Raw genomic sequence first — 22,475 nt, 5'->3', positions numbered from 1 at the left:
TCTGGCAGATTTATTAATCGTGTGGCGGTTTCATTTATATGCTTCCTGTGTGCTGCTTGTATTCGTTACATTGTGATGAGTGTTTCTGTATAATCCATTACAGTACAGATGTCGTTGTCTGCATGCGACAGATTCGGTATGCTCGGCCGCATATTACTACAAGTGACCATACGAGATACGGAACTTCACTAAACGGGATGTGAGTAGCCATTCTCCTACTTGCCAGAAGAGATAAGCCTCACCGTGACGTCACTTTGCGTAATTTTAATTTCATCCCCGATTTTGGAAATGGATTAATTCCAACATCAGTAACGGGAATAATCGGAAACTGTAGTCCAAATAAATAATATATAATTATGTTACTACTTACTTTTAATGAGATGGTTCAGCTTCTCAGCCTTTGCAGAGTTCCTGGATATCTGGCTCAATAATGATCAACTTCAGTCAAAGATCAGCACACACTAAGACAATTTCTGTATTTTGTTTTTATTTGAAGGAGCAACGAAAATCCTTTCTCACAAAGATAAGTTGTAGAAAATTGCATGATTTTCAGTGCTTGTTCAGATAATTTGGGAAATTCACTTCTCACTGAAGATGAGATCCAGAATCAAGCCAAATCAAGATCACGGAATTGCATTTTAAGCCCACTGTCACTTGAAAGTTCAATTAACTGTTCTTTTTTCGATAACGTGGGTGCTTAAGGGTCAAAGCTGTATAACTGAGAGGAGACCTCCTCATAGCCTTTAAAGGAATGCAGAGAACCGACCAGGGCTTCTGACCTAATGTCCAATCCTCACCTTCTCGTGGTATACTCCCTGTTGGGTATCTACTTGGATACTGAACGAACGAGGATGGGCTGCCAATTTGGAATTTAGTCGACCAAATTGCATTGTAATTGGCTTAAACCAATATAGAAAATGATGGTACAACATGATAAAATTTCATGCCAGCTGGGGTGACCCCCGGATAAACAAGGCCCCTGTTGTTTTCGCCCGGGAACCAGGGCGACCAGCAAATAGTCAACTACTGGAAAAATCTGAAAACACACCCCAACTCAACTTCACCAGAGTTAAAGATTGGTACTATCCACATAAGAAGCAAGAAATGGCAAAGAAATGGAGCTAGCTGAGGAATTAGATAAGTACCAGATCGACATAATTGGGGTGACAAACAAAAAAGACAAAAACTGGTGAGATCTCTCTGAGCAATAAATACAAAATGTTATATTCAGGAAATGACAATCAAGGAAAAGGAGTAGCCATAGTATACAACACAAAATACGAGGCTCATCTTCTTGAATGGCAGTCAGTCTCAAGTAGAGTAATGTGGACAAATATGAGAATGGGGAACTGGACGAGGCTTTAGAAAAAACAACTGACACAATGAAAAAGGAAAAGTTGGTCCTTGTTGGGGATCTAAATACCAGAGTAGGAAATGATTGTCAGACATACAAAAATATTTTGGGAAAATTGGGAGAAAAGAGCAAAGCTAATAATAATGGCAAATATTTGTTGGATTTCTGCTCAGGACATGGCATGGTTATTACTAACACCATGTTCCAGCATAAAAATGTGCACAAATTCATATGGAGAGAAGAGGCAAGAAATAAGAAAAGTTTCATTGACTATGTTATTGTTGATAGTGATGTTTTCTCCCTGGTGCATGAACCAGAGTGTACAGAGGATTTGAAATTGGAAGTGATCACTATTTAGTCTCGAGCATTATAAAATTGCATTTCATATTGAAAAGAATAACATGTAAGAAAGTTTTAAAGCAAATAAAAGTTGAGCAGCTCTCAGATGTGAACTGCAGACTAAAATACACAAAGATTATTGAAGAAAAAATGAAAGAGTTTTAGAACAGGAATCAAACCTTGGAGATTCAGTGGCAAGCCTTGAAGAAAGCCCTGATTGATTCAGCTAGAGAGGCATGTGGTGAAGTTGCCTGCAAGGATAGAAAAATTAGAACTCCATGTGGACACAGGAAGTTAAAGAGGCAGTGAAGGAAAAGAAGAAAGCCTATCAAAAGTTCCTGGCAAATAAGTCAGCTTGTGCTCTTAGAGAATACAGAGACAAATGCAAGAATGCTAAACACTGTGTAAAACTAGCTAAACAAAAGTCATGGGAGGACTTTGGCAAGAATATAGAAAATAAATATCAAGAAGGTGGCAAAATATTCTGGAGGTTGTTGAAGAAGCTTAGGAATGGAGGAAAGAGTGCTGTAAAAGAGTTAGCGATGATAAAGGTGACATGAAAACGGAAGAAAAAAAGATATCCTTGAAGTATGGAGTAATTACTTTGAAAAATCGCTAAATGAAACAAGCAGTGATGACAGCACAGTGATAAAAAACACTGACCAGGCATGCAGTCAGGAATACATATCCATACTTGAAATAGAAAAAGCGATCAGAGGCTTGAAATGTGGAAAGGCAGCAAGAGTAGATGATATTCGACCAGAAATGCTGAAGTGTGGTGGCATAAAAGTCTTACAGTGGCTGCACTGCATAGTTCAGAAAGCCTAGACAGAGGGACGAATTCCCGATGATTGGAATAGAGCTCTCATAGTAACCATATATAAAAAGGGAAATAAAACTGAATGTGGGAATTACAGAGGTTCCTGAGTGTTCCTGGCAAGATCTAAGAAAGTATACTTGAGAAATGGTTAAGAAGAATTGTGGAAGACAAGCTGGGTGAAGAACAAGCTGGATTCAGGCCAAATATTGGCTGTCAGGATCAGATATTCACTTTACGACATATAGTTGAGAAAGCATGGGAATATAATAAAGATCTGTATTTAAGTTTTGTCGATTTGGAAAAGGCATATGACAAGGTGCCAAGAGAGAAGCTATTCAATACGCTACAGTTATATGGCGTGAATGGGGCATTATATCAAGCAACACGTAGTCTATTTGAGTTGTATGTCAGCAGTTAGAATTGAAGGAAGTACAGGAAGATAGTTTAATGTTAAATCTGGTGTGAGAGAAGGATGTACATTATCCCCTATGTTATTCGTTATCTATATGGATCACATTATGAAAGAAAAGTGGTATTAAACATGATATCAGATTTGAAGATGTTAATGTCAGCTCTTTGCTTTATGCGGACGATGTTATACTTCTAAATAAATCCGCTAGAAGGATTTATTTAGAAGTATAACATCTAATGAATAACTGTTGTAGTATAACATAAGATGAATAACTGTTGTAATAGATATGGTATGAAGGTCAGCAATAAAAAGACAAAGACAATGAAAATAGGTAGAATCGTTGAAAATGTCAACTGTGTTATGAATGGAGAACCTGTTGAACAAGTAAAACATTTGAGCTACTCAGGCACGATTTTTAGTGAAGATGTAAATTAAATATGGAAATAGACAACAGAATCAACAAAGCTGGTATGGTAGGAAGTCAATTGAATAAATTCATATGGAATAAGAGAGAAATCAGTCGGAGCACTAAATTAGCTGTGTAGAAGACAGTGTTCAAACCAGTTTTAACTTAAGGATCTGAGAGCTGGGTCAAAAGTAAAACACTTGACCAAAGACTAGAGACTGCAGATATGAGAGTCCTAAGAAAGATTAGAGCATGAACAGATGGCATCAATGGCAATATATTATTAAAAACGAGGATATTATTAAAGAACTTGACATTGTCAGCATCCAGAAATGGGTTAGCAGAGCTAATCTCAGGTGATATGGTCACTTAAACAGAATGGGCAAGGAAAGATTAGCGAAACAAGTGTTCTCTGCCAGGATGGCAGGAAAAGACCCAGAGGGAGACCAAGATATAGGTGGATTGATACGCTACAAAGTGCCTTAGACGACAGAAATATAAGATCTCATAATGCTGGATTCTTGACAAATAACAGAGTGATTTGGAGGAAAATTGTAGATAGGAAGTTAGTAATGATATAAATTTTTCATGTAGTACTATCATATCCTGTACACCCCTTGAGAGCACATGTCAGGAATTTGATGATGATGAAGTCTGCCTGCAGAATACCTGTAGTCTGCGGAACACAGGTTGAGAAACACTGATTTGAATGATCTGCAAGATACCTCACATCACTTTCATTAACAACTATCCTTCTCAGATTGCCTCATCAGGAAACAATTGGATATCCTGCATAGAATCATTTCCCTATATCATTCGTGTACATATTAAACAACAGAAGCCCAAATATGAAGTCTAGGCACTGGTTTTGCATTTTCCTGGATTCTCCTCTGCTATATAATACTCTGATATCAGTTCTGCTAACCATCCTCTTATCTATGCTGCCAATTTCATATCAGTTTCCAATGGCTATAACCTGCATAATGTAAACAACAAATTACATGATAACCACAGTAATAAACTTGAATGAAAGTATAGATTTTTGTACTGAAAATGGCAGTACATCATCAGTGTGTAGAAGCAAGCAAATCAAAGAACAGGAATACAAGGTACATAAAACAACTGGTTTACCAATTAATAATCGTTGCCACAAGCTAGACATTAATGAATAACATTCAAACTATTTTTCATGTTTTCATGAAATGAGAGTGTGCAAAACTTTTGGGGAGGGGATGGAGAGAGAATTCATTCTAATTCAGGTTAGACCAATGTAAAAAGGCTCCACAACTGTTCTTTGAAAGGTGTTCATATTTAAAACTGTCCCTATAGAGAAGACAAGCTTCATCCCACCAGATATCATGTTTAGTGTCAAAACTACACTGTGCCAGACAAGACTTTTAAGGTTTCATGCATTCAATGTAATATTAATACTCATTAATTCTTTTTTTCCACAGAACAGCCTGTCTGCTCAAAGTATGGTAACACTAAGGTTGAATTAATGCAGAAGTCATATTTTCATATATGAGTACCCAAAAGATGTCACACCTTATTATTAAAATACTCTGGATTAGAGAAAGTTGTTGGAGGTTTTCCAATTGGTGATACTATAAATTAAAGATACCAAGAAATTATATACTTGGTTTAATCCTTTATCCAAGTGTAAGCAAACAAGTTTGCTACTGAGGCAACTGATGCGAAATCTCAGCTTCTTTATATGAGTTTCCCCAGCCCTGAAAATAGTTCAGGCGCAAACTTGTTTGCTTACACTTAAATAAAGGATTAAAGGATTAAAGATACCAAGAAATATATAATTTCTTGGTATCTTTAATTTATAGTATAACCAATTGAAAAAACTTTCAACATATTTGAATGTTTTTGGAGTTAGATATTTGTTCTTTGGAGAACTAACAGTAAACAAAAATGGAAAGCGACTCATTGATTATATAATATATAATAATTTAAAAATAATGAATACATTTTACAAACATAAAAATATACATAAATATACATGGTGTGCAAGAGGACAAAAATAAATAATAGACTACTTTATATTTTTTACTAAATAATTTAAGGAAATTACAAAGTCAACTAGGATATACATTAAAATAAATTTTAATATACTTAAATATTTCGCCATTTTCAAGGAACTTAAGAACAAGACACATGCACGCAGGCACAGCAAACAGTAAGTGAGGAAGAAGCAGGAAGCTATTATTTCTCCTAAAGTCCTGATGGTGCCCCCTAGCGGGCAATGTTGGTATTCTTGGGCGAATGGACTGAAGGTCTTCTGATGTAGGTTTCCCAAATTTGAGGCAGTCTCATGCAGCCAAATTTGTTGAGGTTTGGATTGTTTCTTAGGGCTGAAGCTGATTCTATGAAAAGCCTTTCATATTTGTATTTACTACAGTGTATTATCGTGGCTTTCTTCCACTGTATTCTATGGCAGGTATCCAGCGCATGGTCAGCAAGACCAGAGTGGCTGTATTGGTGAAACCAGATGTAGTCCTTGTGTTCTGAAATTCTGATATTTGCTGTCCTGCTTGTTTGGCCAAAGTAGGACAGCTTACAGCTGCAAGAGACCTGGTATATACCAGGTAGGTCTGGGAGGGGGGGGGGGTCTTTAGTAGAGCGGATAAGGGATGCCAATTTTTTATATGGTTTGTAACAAGAAGTTAAGTCATGTTTTTTTAGGATTTTTGTAATTTTTTCCAAGGTGCCTCGGATATAAGGTATAGTGATGGATTTGTTCTTAAGTTCCTTGAAAATGGCAACGTGACGTTGCCAAAATATTGAAGTATATTAAAATTTATTTTAATGTATATCCTAGATGACGTTGTAATTTCCTTAAATTATTTAGTAAAAAATGCATAACCAACGTCTAAGCCCTTCCACGAGAAAGACTACTTTATAGCAAATGAAAAAGCAGCAAACCTCTTCCTAGATGTTAAAATCAGAAGAGGGCTAGAAATCGACACAGAAAACTATTTAGTGCAGGCAATACTAAGGTTTCCACCAAACTGGTTACAAAAAATACAAAAAAATAAACTAGAGAAACAAAATCTAAGTACAAAGTAAGACTACTAAATGATTCAAGTATAAGAAATTTATACCAACAGAGGATTAATAACTCCTTAGAAAAAATACAAGAAAATGAAGACACTCAGAAAGAATGGAATAATAATATTATTATGATTATTATTATTATTATTATTACCACGGGCTACTCCAGGAGTCCTCAGACTCATCGAGGGAGGCCCTAAACATCATGTTCACACAGCTGTTCAACATTCTCACAGTATCTATCATACCTTGCCTTGAACTCGCTCACTGTCATAGCACCCACAACAGACTCTGGCAGCTTATTCCACTCATTTACCACTCTAAAAGTAAAGAACCCAGCTCTAACACCCCTGCTAACCACGCTCTTGCCCAGCTTCCATGGGTGTCCCCTAGTTCTCCCACCACCAGTCCTGATCTCAAAAATATCATCTGAATTAATCCTATAGAATCCTTTTAGCAATTTGAATGTCTCAATCATATCTCCCCTTTTTCGCCTATCAACTAGTTTCTGCAACCCACAAATCTTCAACCTGTTCTCATATGGTGCATTCCATAGACCTGCTATCATCTTAGTCACTCGCCTCTGGATCCTCTCAACCTCCTCCCCATCAAGAAGGAACCGAGGTGACCAAATCTGGGCACAGTAGTCGAGATGAGGTCTTATCAGGGCTCGGTACAGAGGTACAATAACTTGTTTTTCTCTGCTCGTCAAGGTATTTTTCAACAACCAAGTGAGTTGATGAGCTGATTTAGCTACTTTCGCAATGTGCCCCCTAAACTTCATCTCCCTATCCACCAACACTCCCAAGTCCCTGGCCTCATCAATCTCTTGAAGTACAGTTCCACCAATGTGGTATACTGATGCTAATCTTTTCACTCCGAAATGCATAACCTTACATTTTGTCACATTAAATTGACATCCATTCTCCTTAGTCCAGAACTGCAATCTATCTAAGTCATCTTGCAAGACTTTGACATCTTCTGCATTCACTATCGCCCTACCCAACTTTGCATCATCAGCGAACAAATGAACTGTCCCACTTAGACCATTCCCTATATCGTTAATGAACAGATTAAACAGCAGTGGTCCAAGAACAGAACCCTGTGGCACACCACTAGTCACAGGCCGTTTTTTGGACTCTACTCCTGAATAAACTACTCTTTGATATCTCTCCATCAACCACCCAGCTATCCATCTCACCAACCCTATATCCATTCCCATATGTTGTAGTTTACGGATTAGAATTCCATGTGGTATCCTGTCAAACGCCTTTGCCAGGTCCAGCAGTATCACTGTAAACCCATTTCCCTTATCCAGTTCAGCCGTCACCTTGTTATAAAACTTGAGCAAGTTACTGAGGCATGATCTACCCTTCACAAAGCCATGCTGTCCTCTGTACAGTATCTCATTTTCATCAATCCATTCCTGTATTTTTCCCTTGACTACTTTCTCCAAGACCTTGACAACGACTCCTGATATGCTGATCGGTCGGTAATTTGCAACCATAGTCTTGGATCCTCCTTTATGCAGTGGAACTATTTTCCCCTCTTTCCACGCCTTCGGGACTAAGCCAGACCTGAGACTCAGATTAAACAACATGGTCAAGGGCACTGATAATTCATTAGCCGCTTCATGCAAGACCCGTGCCGGTATACCATCCAATCCCACAGATGTATTCACATTAAGGTTCTGTAATAGACTATTCACCTCCACTTCATTCATCACAATTCCCATATAAACTAATGGTTCCTTCATTTTTTCAACGTCACCACCTGGATGATATACTTTTGCAAAGTGCGCGCTCAGTAACTCCACTATATCGACTGGTTCAGTGAACTCTTTACCATCGTCATTCCTTAAAATCATTTTGCCATGTACAGTTTTTTTCTTGCTTGCAGCATATTGAAAGAACTGTTTGGGATTCTCTTTTGCTTGCATAGCTAGTTTCCTTTCATAATCGGCTTTTGCTGTTTTTACCACACTCGTTACCCTTCTAGCCTGTACTTTATACCGTTCGTGGGCCTGCAGGTCACCCCTTTCTTTAAATTCCCTCCATAGTTGTTTCTTTTTTTGCAGCTCAAGCTTAATGGTGTTATTCATCCATTTAACCCCTCCTTGTTTCACTATTCGGACCTTAGGTATACAATCAGCCATAACCTCTTGTAAATGCTCTTTGATCACTTCCCATGCTCTATCGACGTCCAGCCCTTGCAGTTGTACATGCCATGGCACTGATCCAAGCAATCTCCTAAGCTTGTCCTACTTGCCAGCACGGTAATTCCACATATATCCTGTCTTAATCACAAATTTCACACCTTTAGCCACCTCCCAGGTCAAGACCTTATGATCACTCTCACCAATAGGTGGCAACATGGTCATATTCATTACAGTCAAATTCTCAGATACTATTACCAGGTCAAGCACTCTCACACCCCTAGTATTTTCAATTACATGCTGTTTCAGATAGTTATCCCTTAATAATTGAATAAAATCCATTTCCTTCCTCATATGTGTCCTCTCCTCCTTCCAATCAATGTTACCATAGTTGAAATCCCCCATAATAATTACCCTCCTTCCACTCATTTCATCAATTTGTTTATGCATACCATCTCCACCATCTATTCCATCACCTGGTCTATAGCAGCACCCAACTGTATATTTTATTCTGCCAGTATCAATCTCACACCAAATAGTCTCAAATGAGCTCCTTTCACTATCCTGCAATACTTCAATTCTCCTTGGCTGCAGTTCATCAGCTATCATCAATAACACCCCTCCCCCAATTTTATTCTCTCTGTCCCTCCTAAACATACTATAACCTACACATTCTATCCCACTAACTATATCATCTTCCGTCAGCCATGTTTCACTAATGCCAATAACCTGTGGCCAGGAAGAGCCAATCAAGGCCAAAAATTCTTCCTTCTTGTTCCTAATACTCCTGGCATTAGTATACATGAATTGCAGTGTTCCCTTTGTCCCACCCCTATCTTGATGCGTTATTCTAAATATCCCATTCCCATTTTTTGTCCTTATTGCTGGCTCAGGTACATTATATACATTTTTACACTCAACTGTCTCACTGATGTCTGGATATCCACTTCCCCCCCCTCCTTGGTAGTTCTAGTTTCCCTGGTTCTGCACATCCATTTTCACTTCATTCAGCAACACTTATTCCAGTCTCCGCACACCAAGTCCATTCAAATGCAGTCCATCCATCTTGTATAAGTCCTTTCGCCCATCAAACTCATTCCACACGTCCACAAATTCCACACCACACCGTCCGCATAACCTGCGCATAATATCATTTGCGATTATGGCCCTCCTTCTAAACTCCTCTCTGTCATACCGCGGTAACAGACTCACCATTCTAACTCTGTCACTCTTTTCTTTCGCTACCTTTAACAATACTTTCAAGTCCTCTCTCATAAAAAATTTATCACCTTTCAATTCATTCGTACCAGCCACAATTGTTATTTCTTTCACTCTCTGTTTTTGCACTCTAATGCTCTCACTTACATCCTTAAATTTCGCACCCGGCAAGTACGATTTAGTTACACTCCCATCTATTACTCCTCTTAATAACGAGTCACCATACAATACTCTCTCCTTCATTTCGGAAACTCGCCCACGCTGTTTATTTCCGTTAGCCGAATCACTCTGGAAAGAGTTTTGCAGGTGCTCTAATTGCCGCTGCGCATCTTGTATCACTGCGCGCAGCCTAGCGATCTCACTTCCTACAAATAATTCCTCATTTTTTTTATCATTCAAACCATTTTCTCTTTCTGTATAATTGCTCTCACTCTTTCTTAGATCACCGCTCACATTGCCATCTTGTACACCGCAATTCCCTATCGAGCCACTATTTTCACTCGCATTCTGGCTTTCTTCAACCATAACTGTCTCACAACCTGACACATACTTCGACTCCTCACTTTGCATACACTTTCTACACATTCTCCCACCACTATCACTTTCAACCCATACTCCAGACTCATTCGGGAATGCATACATTCCACACACATCACACCGGACAAACTCTCTCACACTACAGTTTTTGAACAATGGCGTCGTATTTTTGGACGCCATTATCTTACGTCGCATTGGCGCCATATTCAAATATATGAAACGTATCGTTAAAGACTAAATTAATTTACGGAATTTACACCAAAATCACACAGACACAACAAGCTACCAAATTTAGACAATATCACGTTATGATTTTTAACATTTATTCTAATTTCCATTCAAAATTGTACTTAGCTTTCGGGAGCTCCCTGAAAATACGACCGTTCCCCTGGCACTCTCGTTCCCCAACGAGATATAAAAGAAATTATTGCATCAGTAGCATATGAAAGTCTAGGAACACACAAAAAATATCAAAAATAAAATATTACATATATGGGACAATGAAAGAAAAAAATAATTGAAAATAAAAAGCTGGCTTTTAAATGATGGTTAAGTAGCAAAAAACAAGATGAAATTGAATATAAAAAAAAGATGAGCAATAGGCAAAAGAGAAACCAGAAAGAGATACAGAGAAAGCAAGGAGAAATTTGTATCATATCTAGAAAATGACATATACAAAATAAGACCCAATGCATATAAAATACTAACACACATGAATGCAGATATAAAAGAAACTGCAAATATAAACTATGAAATAGATGTAAAAGAATTCTTGGATTATTTTACAGATCTTGGGATGGAAAATACTGGCATCAAAAATAATTATACCAGAAACTTACAAAATACTTTAAATTATATAATAACAATGAAAAAATTAAGGGACAACTTAAATTTGGCAAATCAGCAGGAGAAGATGGGATAAACTCTGAATTGTATAAATTTCCTGGAAAAAATTTTCATCAAAGATTATTAAAATTTTTAAATAAAATATATACAAATGGACAATACCAATAGAATGGAACACAAGTATAGTAATACTTAAATTTAAAAAAGGGGTAAAACAAACCTGCTAACTACAGAGGTATTAGTTTATTAAATACATGTCACAAAATATATAGTAGAATACTTAATGAAAAACTGAAAATATACAGTGAAAAAATAATATTAGAATGTGAAAATGGATTTAGAAAAGGTTGCTCTACAATGGATGCATGTTTCTGTTTAAAACTACTTAGAGAAAAAAGAAGAGAATTCAATTTGGAAACTCATCTTTTGTTTATAGATTACAAAAAAGCATTTGACAAAGTAAAAAGATATATACTGTTTGATATATTACAAAGAATAAATATACCTAATATTTTACTACATGCAATATTGAATATATACAAAGATAATGAAATAAAAATAAAAATAAATGAAAAAATGTCTGAAAAACAGTCTATAAACCAAGGAGTAAGACAGGGATGCCCTCTGTCTCCAACACTTTTCAGTATTAACATTAATGAAGTATTAATACAGTGGAACACCTTAAACAATCAAGGTATAGAAATTTCCTGGAATAACAAAATAAATACACTAATATTTGCAGATGATCAGGTAATAATATCAGATAAGGAAGACAATTTACAAAGAGCAATATATAATTAAACATTATAGTAGAACAGTTTGGAATGAAAATTTTCATAGATAAAACTAAAACAATGGCATTTTGTGGAAAACTCCAATGAGAAGTAAAATAGTTATTAATAATAAAATAATAGAACAGATAAATACTTTCAGTATCTTGAATGTGAAATATCATATGAAGGATAAAAAGACATAAAATTAAAAACTTCAAAATTTTTACAGATTATAGGCCTGATAAATAGAACACTCAATCCAGATATAGTACAAAAAGAAACATGCTTGAAAATATACAATAGTTTAGCAGTTCCCATATTATTATATGACACTGAAATTTGGGCAATAAACAAAGAATAAAAATAAGTGAAATGAGATTTACGAGAAAAACTGCAAAATACACATTATTAGACCAAAAAAGGAATGAAGACATTTTAAAAGAACTAAAAACAAAATCAACAGGAGAAAAACTACACAATTATAAACAAAAATAAATAGAACATGTAAACCGAATGGCCAACACCCGATATCCTAAACAAATACTAAAATATAAGCCAATTGGAAAGCCTCAAAAAATGATACTGATTGGATAATGAGACCGGAACAGACCAATATGGTCTATACCCGTAATTAGCATTATAATGATGATGATATTTGGAGAGAATGTTGTTCAGTGAGGAGGTTGGAAGTGCAACATCAGGGAAACTGGAAAGGAAGCAGGTAGCCAAATGTGGGTTCCACTATTCCTGGTATAAATGAATGTGTGTAACAACTATGCAATGAAAAGGCAGTTTCAAATCGTAATGGGTTAGTAATCACTGCACACAAGGATAGCTTGTGTGTCCAATGGAATATTGAATTGCATGCACACAAATGCCAGAAGTATCAGAATAAAAGATTTGAGCATTGGTCAGCTAGTCAAAAATTAAAGGTATCAGCACAAACTGGTTGGGAGAAAATGATATAGTTAAAGGGATAAAATGTCAAGAGCACTGAATTTTAAGGGAAGATACATGGAATAGGACAGGAGGTGGGAACAGCTGACAATAGTTGAAGAATTTCAACCAACAAAAACAGAAGTTAAGGAGGACTTCAGATTTATGGAGATTTGAGACTATCTGGTGCAAGATAAAAGCTAACAGGACAATAAATACTGTTAATTGCTGCTATAGATCAGGGATCCACAGGAAAGTGGGGATGCCATGTACTGGCAGATTAACACATTAAGTCTACTCAAGGGGACAGAATAAAAGGAGGAATGGGGACATAGCAAGATGGAAGTGGAATTTATACAGTTGCAAAGGGATAATTATCTTAAACAGAATGTCAAGGAGGGGACCAGGGATTTGAGTGTGTGATCTGTTAATGGCAAGGGAAACACTCTGCATCCAACTGGGATGCAGTCTGTATGCAGTCTTGTTCAGGGAGGTTGCTAAACATGGATGTCAATAGTGCATAAGAAGTGGTCATAAAGCAAAGCTGTAAAAGAAGAAAACATTGTGGATAGAATATAAAGATGATCAGCTTACTCATGAGCGGAATAAATGTAGGCAAGAAGGGTGACTAATATAGTAAGAAAGGCCAAATCAGATTAGGAGAGAAAATTAGCTAGAATAGGTTTAATTCACTATCTAGTAACTAAGAGGAAGAATGATTATGGTAGGATGACTGTAATCAATACTGATGGTAGGAAGGTGACAGAAGTAGAAGAAATAGTTGAGTTGCAGAGTGATATTTGGAAAAGGTGTATCATCCAGGAGATTTTGCAGTTTCTGATGTGACAGAGACTGATGTCAGAATTGATGTAAATGAACAGTATGTGCTCAGCATAATGTAAACAGAACAGTGGGACTGGATGGCATGATGGCATGTGTGCTACGCAATGTTCAAGATTGGCAGTGACTTTGCTGAAACTGTTTAATCTAAGGCTCAGCTCTGGCAAGGTTGCATGGAAGTGTAAAGAGGATAAGACACTTCCATTATATATAGGTGGTGCCAAGACAGAAGTAGTAGAAATTTACAAACCAAGTAGTATGTCAGGATTAGTGGTTAAATTATTGGAAAAGTGGATCGAAAGTAAAATCTAGGAATGATCAGATAGGAATGTGATACTCTATGGTGGAAAGCATGGTTCTTGAAAGGTAGGTCCTGCCTTTGTAATTTACTCATATTTTATAACAAAGTGATAGTAGAAAAGGTAAATGGCTATACAATGATACTGTTAGACTTTAAAAGGAATTTGATAGAATACTGCATTGAAAACTATTATAAAAGTTAGAGCAAATGGGAATGGATATGAAGCTAATGACATGGATAGTGAAAGACTGAGAGATACCAGAGAATAGTATATGGTGGAGTGGAATCTAGGAGAATGAGTGGAGTACCTCAGAGTTTTGTACTAGGGCAACTACTCTTTAATTTGTATATTAATAGGGAATGATTTTAGTGGGGCAATTCAGTTGTTTGCTGATGATGTAAAACTGGGGAAAGCAACAGTTGATATAGATGATACAGATATCCTGCAGGAGGGGGGGGGTGCTTAAGGGTCAAAGCTATTTAAACGAGAGGAGACCTCCACATAACCTTCAAAGGAATGCGGAGAACCGACCAGAGCTTATGACCTAATGTCCAATCCTCACCTCGTGGTGCGCCCTGTTAGGTATCTACCTGGATACTGAACGGACGAGGATGGGCTGACAATTTCGGATTTAGCTGACCAAATTGTATTCTTATTGGCTTAAACCAAAATTTCAAATGATGGTACAACATGACAGAATTTCATGCGAGCTGGGGCATCACCCGGTTAAACAAGGCCCCGCGTTGTTTTCGGCAGGGAACCAGGGCAAACAGCAAAAAGTCAGCTACTGGAACAAATCCTAAAACTTATCCCAACTCAACATCACCAGAGTTCAAGATCGGTACTATCAACATAAGAAGCCTGAATGGCAAAGAAATGGAGCTAGCTGAGAAATTGGATAAGTACCAGATCGACAAAATAGGGGTGACTGAAACAATAAAGACAAAAACTGGTGAGATCTTTCTGAGCAATAAATACAAAATGTTATATTCAGGCAATGACAATAAAGGAAAAGAAGGAGTAGCCATAGTATTCAACACCAAATATGAGGCTAATCTTCTTGAATGGCAGGCAGTTTCAAGTAAGGTGATGTGGGTGAGAGTGGGGAACTGGACAATGAGACTTATTTGTCCCAGAAGGTTCTACTAAGATAGAAGTGGAGGAAATTTTTTTGAGGATTTGGAGAAAGCAACTGACACAATGAAAAAGGAAAAGTTGGTCCTTGTTGGGGGTTCTAAATAGCAGAGTAGGAAATGATTGTCAGACATACAAAAATATTTTGGGAAAATTTGGCGAAAAGAGCAAAGCTAATATTAATGGCAAATACCTGTTGGATTTCTGGTCAGGACATGGACTGGTTATTACTAACACATTGTTCCAACATAAAAATGTGCACAAATTCACATGGAGAGAAGAGGCAAGGAATAAGAAAAGTTTCATTGACTATGTTATTGTTGATAGTGATGTTTTCCCACTGGTGCAGGATACCAGAGTATACAGAGGATTTGAAATTGGAGGTGATCACAATTTACTCTTGAGCAGGATAAAATTGAATTTCATATTGAAAAGAATAACATGTAAGAAAGTTTTAAAGAGAATAAAAGTTGAGCAGCTCTCAGATGTGCACTTTAGACTCAAATACACAAATATTATTAAAAAAAAAAAATGAAAGAGTTTGAGAGCACTAACCAAACTTTGGAGATTCAGTGGCAAGCCCCTGAAGAAAACACTGATTGATTCAGTCAGAGAGGCATGTGGTGAGGTTGTCTGCAAGGATAGAAAAATCAGAACTCCATAGTGGACACAAGAAGATAAAGAAGTTTTTGATAAACCATATCAAAAGTTTCTGGGAAATAAGTCAGCTTGTGCTCTCAGAGAATATAGAGACAAATGTAAGAGAGCTAAACACTGTGTAAAAATGGCTAAACAAAAGTCATGGGATGATTTTGGCAAGTACATAGAAAATAAATATCAAGAAGGTGGCAAGATATTCTGGAGGTTGTTGAAGAAGCTCAGAAATGGAGGAAAGAGTGCTGTAAAAGGAATTAGAGATGATAAAGGTGACATGAAAACAGGAGAAAAAAAAGATATCCTTGAAGTATGGAGTAATTACTTTGAAAAACTGCTAAATGAAACAAGCAATGATGACAGCACAGTGGTAAAAAACACTGACCAGGTATGCAGTCAAGAATACATATCCATACTTGAAGTAGAAAAAGCTATCAAAAGCCTGAAATGTGGAAAGGCAACAAAAGTAGATGATATTTGACCAGAAATGCTCAAGTATGGAGGTATAAAAGTCATATAGTTGCTGCACTGCATAGTTCAGAAGGCCTGAAGAAGGTGGCAAGAAGGATGAATTCCAGATGATTGGAGTAGACCTCTCATAGTACCAATATATAAAAAGGGAAAAAACTGAAAGTGAGATTTACAGAGCCATTTCATTACTGAGTGTTCCTGGTAAGATATATGCAAGTATACTTGAGAAATGATTGAGAAGGATTGTGGAAGAGAAGCTTGGTGAAGAACAAGCTGGATTCAGGCCAAATAGAGGCTGTCAGGATCAGATTTTCACTTTATGACAGATAGTCGAGAAAGCATGGGAATATAACAAAGATCTGTATTTTGTCAATTTGGAAAAGGCATATGACAAGGTGCCAAAAGAGAAGCTATTCAATATGCTACAGTTATATGGTGTCGATGGGGCATTATATCAAGCAATACTTAGTTTTTATTTGAGTTGTAAGTCAGCAGTTTGAATTGAAGGAAGTACAGGAAGATGGTTTAATGTTAAATCTGGTGTCAGACAAGGATGTATATTTTCCCCTCTTTTATTCATTATCTATATGGATCACATTATGAAGGAAAGTGGTATTAAACCTGATATCAAAATCGGAGGTGTTAATCTCAGCTCTTTGCTTTATGGATGATGTTATACTTCTAAATAAGTCTGCTACAAGTCACAAGATTCCCTAACTAAATTGAATAACTGTCGCAATAGATATGGTATGAAGGTCAGTATTAAAAAGACAAAGACAATGAAAATAGGCAGAAACATTGAAAATATCAACTGCATTGTAAATGGAGTAAAAAAGTAAAACATTTGAGCTACTCAGGCACGATTTTTAGTGAAGATGGTAAATTAAATATGGAAATAGACAACAGAATCAACAAAGCTGGTATGGTAGGAAGTCAAATGAATAAATTTATATGGAATAAGAGAGAAATAAGTCAAAACACTAAATTAGCTGTATACAAGACAGTATTTAAACCAATTTTAACTTATGGATCTGAGAGCTGGGTCAGAAGTAAAACACTTGATCAAAGACTAGAGACTGCAAATATGAGAGTCCTGAGAAAGATTAGGGGCATGAACAGATGGCAGCAATGAAAATATCATATTAAAAATGAGGATATTAGGAAAGAACTTGATATTATCAGCATCCAGGAATGCATTAACAGAGCTAATCTCAGGTGGTATGGTCACTTTCGCAGAATGGGAGAGGAAAGATTAGCAAAACAAGTGTTCTCTGCCAGGTTAGCAGAAAAAAAAAAAAAGATCCAGAGGAAGACTAGGATATAGATGGATTGATACAGTAAAAAGTACCTTAGAAGACAGAAATATAAGACCTGATAATATTGGAGTCTTGACATTTAACAGACTGATTTGGAGGAAAATTATAGATAGGAAGTTAGTAATGATGTAAATTTTTCATGTCATACTATCATATCCTGTACATCCCCTTGAGGGTATATATCTGGAATTTGATGATGATATCCTGCAGGATGATTTAAATTCACACTGTAGACCAAGGATAATAGATGTCAATTTATTATTATTATTAAGAGAGACCTCCAGGGAGTCAGGGACTCATCGAGAGAGGCCACATACTACACGCACCAGCTATCATACTTTAATGTTGCAAACTGCAACCTAGAAAAAAAAATTTCTAGACCTAGAAAATTTTCCTCTTCCCTGAGGAAGAGAAAATCCTGTCTGAACAGGATTTTAAACCACATCTTGTAAGCTAAGGAGCATGCATTCTATCATACCAGCTATATCATACAGGTGCTTTTTAATATATAAGTTTAATATATAAAACAAAAGTAAATACAAATTATAACTACAGAATAAATACAAACATATTATCTATAAAAGTAAATGATATTCATTTTCATTTCCTGTTACATACCTGTAGCCATAATGACTAAATTATCTTTTTTTTCAATCATTGCAGAACTGATAATCTTCCACTGCATCCTAAATGCAATAAAAAGCACAAAAAAAATTGTATATCATACACAACTGTAATGTTCATTAAGTCATTAACTTCCTAAGACAAAATAATCACAATAACATTAGTATCTCTCTCTCTCTCTCTCTCTCTCTCTATCTATTAAGACAGCAAGAGTGAAATTATTCATTAATCACTAATCTCACAAATAATCTTTAGTGGTATTATAAAAGCTCAATGTAACTGAAGATAAATTTAAAAGTAAATGCCTAGTGCCAGAAGTGAATACACCTAACCTCTTGCAAATCCATCAATGCATGCAGCAGCTAACCAGCACTCTCTCTCACAATTCAACTCCAAACTCACAGAACAAATTTCTCCTCTTCTGCATTTATCTCTTCCACTATTGCCATATTCCACTTCCACTATTTCCACTATTGCCACAAATGCAACCCACAGCTTTTCAAACCAAATGTGAATAAGTTCCTCACCCATCCACGGTACTAACATACTATAGGTTGACAAACCTCTTGTAGATGAGCTCTGCATAAAAGGTGATAAAATCAGATAAAAATCCAATGGTAGACGAATACCTTTTGCTGAATGCAAGATAGAAAAAAAGTACTACAAAGACAAACATATTTTTAAACAATACTATATAATATGTACTACTCAGAGAAAACTATTTCTCAGGATGAAGAACATTTCATATACACAGAAACAAAACTATTAATATCTGTTGAAATCATTTTGCCAAATCTGTCTTACAAAATTATTTAAACTAAAACTGAAGCACATGCACATTCTTGTGTACCTCTTAAATCTCAAATTTTATTAAATTCCATCTGGTCATCCTGCTGTAACCAGAATATGGCTGCAACAAAAACTGGAATGGCTTAACAAATTTTTGTAGGATTCCAAATGTCAATTTTCAGGCAGCTAGAGTTTCAGAATAACTTGTGCATGGTCACACTGTAGTTTGTTAGAGTAAGTTAGTTTGTCAAACTACATTTGTTATAATGAAAGCTAACATAACTGACAGATGGGATAACCAAATGGATAAATAAAAAAATAATGGATAAAAATAATGTATCTGCTCTTCAAGCAACAAGCTGTGGGTTCGAACCCACTATGGCATGGATGTTTGTAAAAGTCCTTACATCCCAACATGTAAGTTATGCACTTTAGAATGAAAAAACTACAGGCTGTATAAGCTGGAAGAAATGCAATTCAAAAAACTGATAAAGTTAGGAATTTTTGGATAAATGGGCAGTTGAAGTTCCCAAGGCACACTGAAAAGTGAGCAAGGTCACTTGGATGTTAAGAAACACAAGGATAAGGAAGTAATTGTTGTTATTATCTGAGACCTCTATAGCATTAAGGACTCATCAAGCAATGCCACAGACCACCACACCAGTGTCTTACCTTATCTTAACCCTTTCATGCATAAGAGCCTCATATGAGAACACATACATATTTTCCCTCATAATAATTATTCATTCATAATTTAGTGCTACTGTATGCATGTAGTCCTCATCTGGGGAGACCAAAGTGTTCTTAAAAACCACACCAGATGGCAGGAGTTTCAACAGGAATACCAATCTCTCTGCAGTGCATGGTGGTATCAAGCAGGAAGTGAAAAGCTGCCATTTGTTTATTTTTTGAGTCTTCTTTAAAGGTTAGTATGGTTTTATATATTGTTATACCTTGTAGATGAAGTGTGAATATTTAATTTGTTCATGTTTATTACCATATTCATATATTGAACTTGAAAACAACCTGTCCTCACATGAGAACAATATGTTTGTAAGGTAATCTGTGCAGCAAATAGTTTGAGGTTAGAAAGTTCTTGTACAATATAACGTCAAATGTAGATTTTAGTTATATTAAACTAAAGTTTTTATTCAAACATGGTAGTTGTCTCCATAATTTTCAAAAATGTATTCGGATCACCGTGTAAGCCTAAAAGAAAGGATAAAATAAGAGAATTTGCTAACAAATGACCTCTCTTCGTATTCAAATGCTATTCCTTGTACAGCATAGCATGTCTAATGACCCATTTCTGTACACGAGTTCTTACTAATTTCTATAAAATCTTCACCACTACTGCAGAGAAACTGATAGATCAGTAATTACACATCAGCTTTTGCACCACTCTTGTATATCATACATTGTTTCCATTCCAGTGGGATCTTTCTTGAGCTCCGAATCATGTTATACAAACATATCAAGGGCCAAGTCATTTTAGCTGAACAATCCTTTAGCATATGTGATGATATTTAACATGGCCCTATTGCCAAATCCATATCCAGGTTATGCACAGCTCCTGAACCTCATTCTCATGCACTTCTATCTCTTCATCCAACATGGTAGTAGCACTGTGCCGCATACACTAAGTTGATAGATCTTAGTGAAGTGATCACTCATTATCTGAACAATCTCATCTGCTTTGAACACAAGGATCTGCAATCATTAAAGTTATTCTTTAACATTCATTTTTGATTTTAACTGCAACATAACAATAAAATTCTTTTACATTGCCTTTAGCTTGCACAGAAAGTTTCTTTTCATACTCTGATGTAGCGTTCCATATAATACTCAACTTTCTAGTCTTCATTTCACATATTTCATAACTTCTCAAACTCGTATTTTAAAGAGAGTCCTTCCATATCATTATATTTTGGATCTCTCGCTTTATGGGGATGTATATCCATTTCACTCCATCCTATTTGTTCTTTGAACTCTAGAAAACATTCAGATAATGCCTAGTTAAGTGCCTTTTCAAAGTTTTCCATGCACTGCCAACATCCTTCCCATTCAAGAACTAATACCATGTGTCCAAAGATAGCAATCTCCATAGTCTGCCATAATTTCCATCTTTGTATTTCTGCATGTAACTTGTTCTAATTGGAACATCCATATAGTTAGCACTTTCTAAGACAATACAGAATGATTACTCTCACTAACTGGTTGCAAAACAGTCACTTCTAAATAACTTAGGGAATTGAAACAACGTAGATCCGAATATAAATTAAATAATACTTTAATAGATATTTCCGATATTTCGGCAATGTCTCATTGCCGTTTTCTAAAGGAACTTACAAAAGGCAGGAGCACAACAGGCCCTAACAATATAGTAACTGGAAATGAAGATATGAAGCTATCTTTCTCCTACATACATCAGCAGACCTTCAGCCCAACGGCCAAGAACGCCTACTTAGCCCGCCAGAGGGCACCATCAGGACTTCTAGGAGAAAGATAGCTTCATATCTTCATTTCCAATTACTATATTGTTAGGGCCTGTTGTGCTCCTGCCTTTTGTAAGTTCCTTTAGAAAATGGCAATGAGACATTGCCGAAATATCGGAAATATCTATTAAAGTATTATTTAATTTATATTCGGATCTACGTTGTTTCAATTCCCTAAGTTATTTAGAAAAACAGTCACATTCTTAACGTAGGTACCTTCTTACACCATGATCAGATTTAATACACTTTGATCTTGAATTCCCTGCTTCAAATGCTGCTTGAGAAAGATGCCATGCAAGAGTTCAATAAATCCTCCATTCTTTCATGAGAATTATTTTCTATGCAATCAATGTTTAATTAATTTAAGTCACTTATAATGATTACTCGCTGAATATTCATCAGGGTATTAATAATTTGGTGATGCATTTAACCATCCTAGGCAGTTGAACCACTGTAGCAACACTCAACCATACACTTCATACTGTTAGCCCTAACTTCACATCAGATAACTTCAAACTCACTGCTAAATGGAACATTATTACCATTTTTATTTTCATGAATTACTACCCAAGTGAACACAAATCATCTGATCTAATTAGTAGTATTCTCCCTCATCTGGTATCTCTTATGTCCTTCCTAAAATTACTATATCCTTTACACTCGATTCCAATTATTACATGAGGGCGTCCAAAGCCTTGCATAAAGGCAAAATTACTTCCTTATTCTTATACATCAATGTTCATTGCAGCATTACAATTATCCTCTAAGTTGTATTTGCAGTCTTTGTTATATGCTTCCTGAACTTCAACTTCCTATCTACTAAAACTCCAAGATTCCTAGCCTGGTCAGTTTCTTCTAGCATATTCCTGCCAATATAATAAGTCATTGGATATTTCATTAAAACAAAGTGCATTATTTTGCAATTACTAGCATTGAACACAAAGCCATTTTCACATGCCTACAATTTCAGCTTATTTAATCCTTTCGTTTAGTG

At 36.1% G+C, this 22,475-nt stretch overlaps 1 protein-coding gene across 1 annotated transcript in view; it reads right to left on the bottom strand.

The window, feature by feature from the left end:
- Positions 1-22,475, bottom strand: part of LOC150105464 (bifunctional 3'-5' exonuclease/ATP-dependent helicase WRN-like) — a 370,108-nt gene that overhangs the window by 284,813 nt on the left and 62,820 nt on the right. Inside the window, exon 6 of the mRNA XM_090394834.1 lies at positions 18,192-18,259. Coding sequence (XP_090250960.1) covers positions 18,192-18,259 — 68 coding nt within the window. The remainder of the gene's footprint in view (positions 1-18,191; positions 18,260-22,475) is intronic.

This window comes from Typopeltis vanoorti, chromosome 6 (genome assembly GCF_054136105.1).
Source record: "Typopeltis vanoorti isolate ZY-2024b chromosome 6, IOZ_Tvanoo_1.0, whole genome shotgun sequence".
Lineage (NCBI taxonomy): Eukaryota > Metazoa > Arthropoda > Arachnida > Uropygi > Thelyphonidae > Typopeltis > Typopeltis vanoorti.
This window is presented reverse-complemented; position numbering and strand designations above follow the sequence as displayed.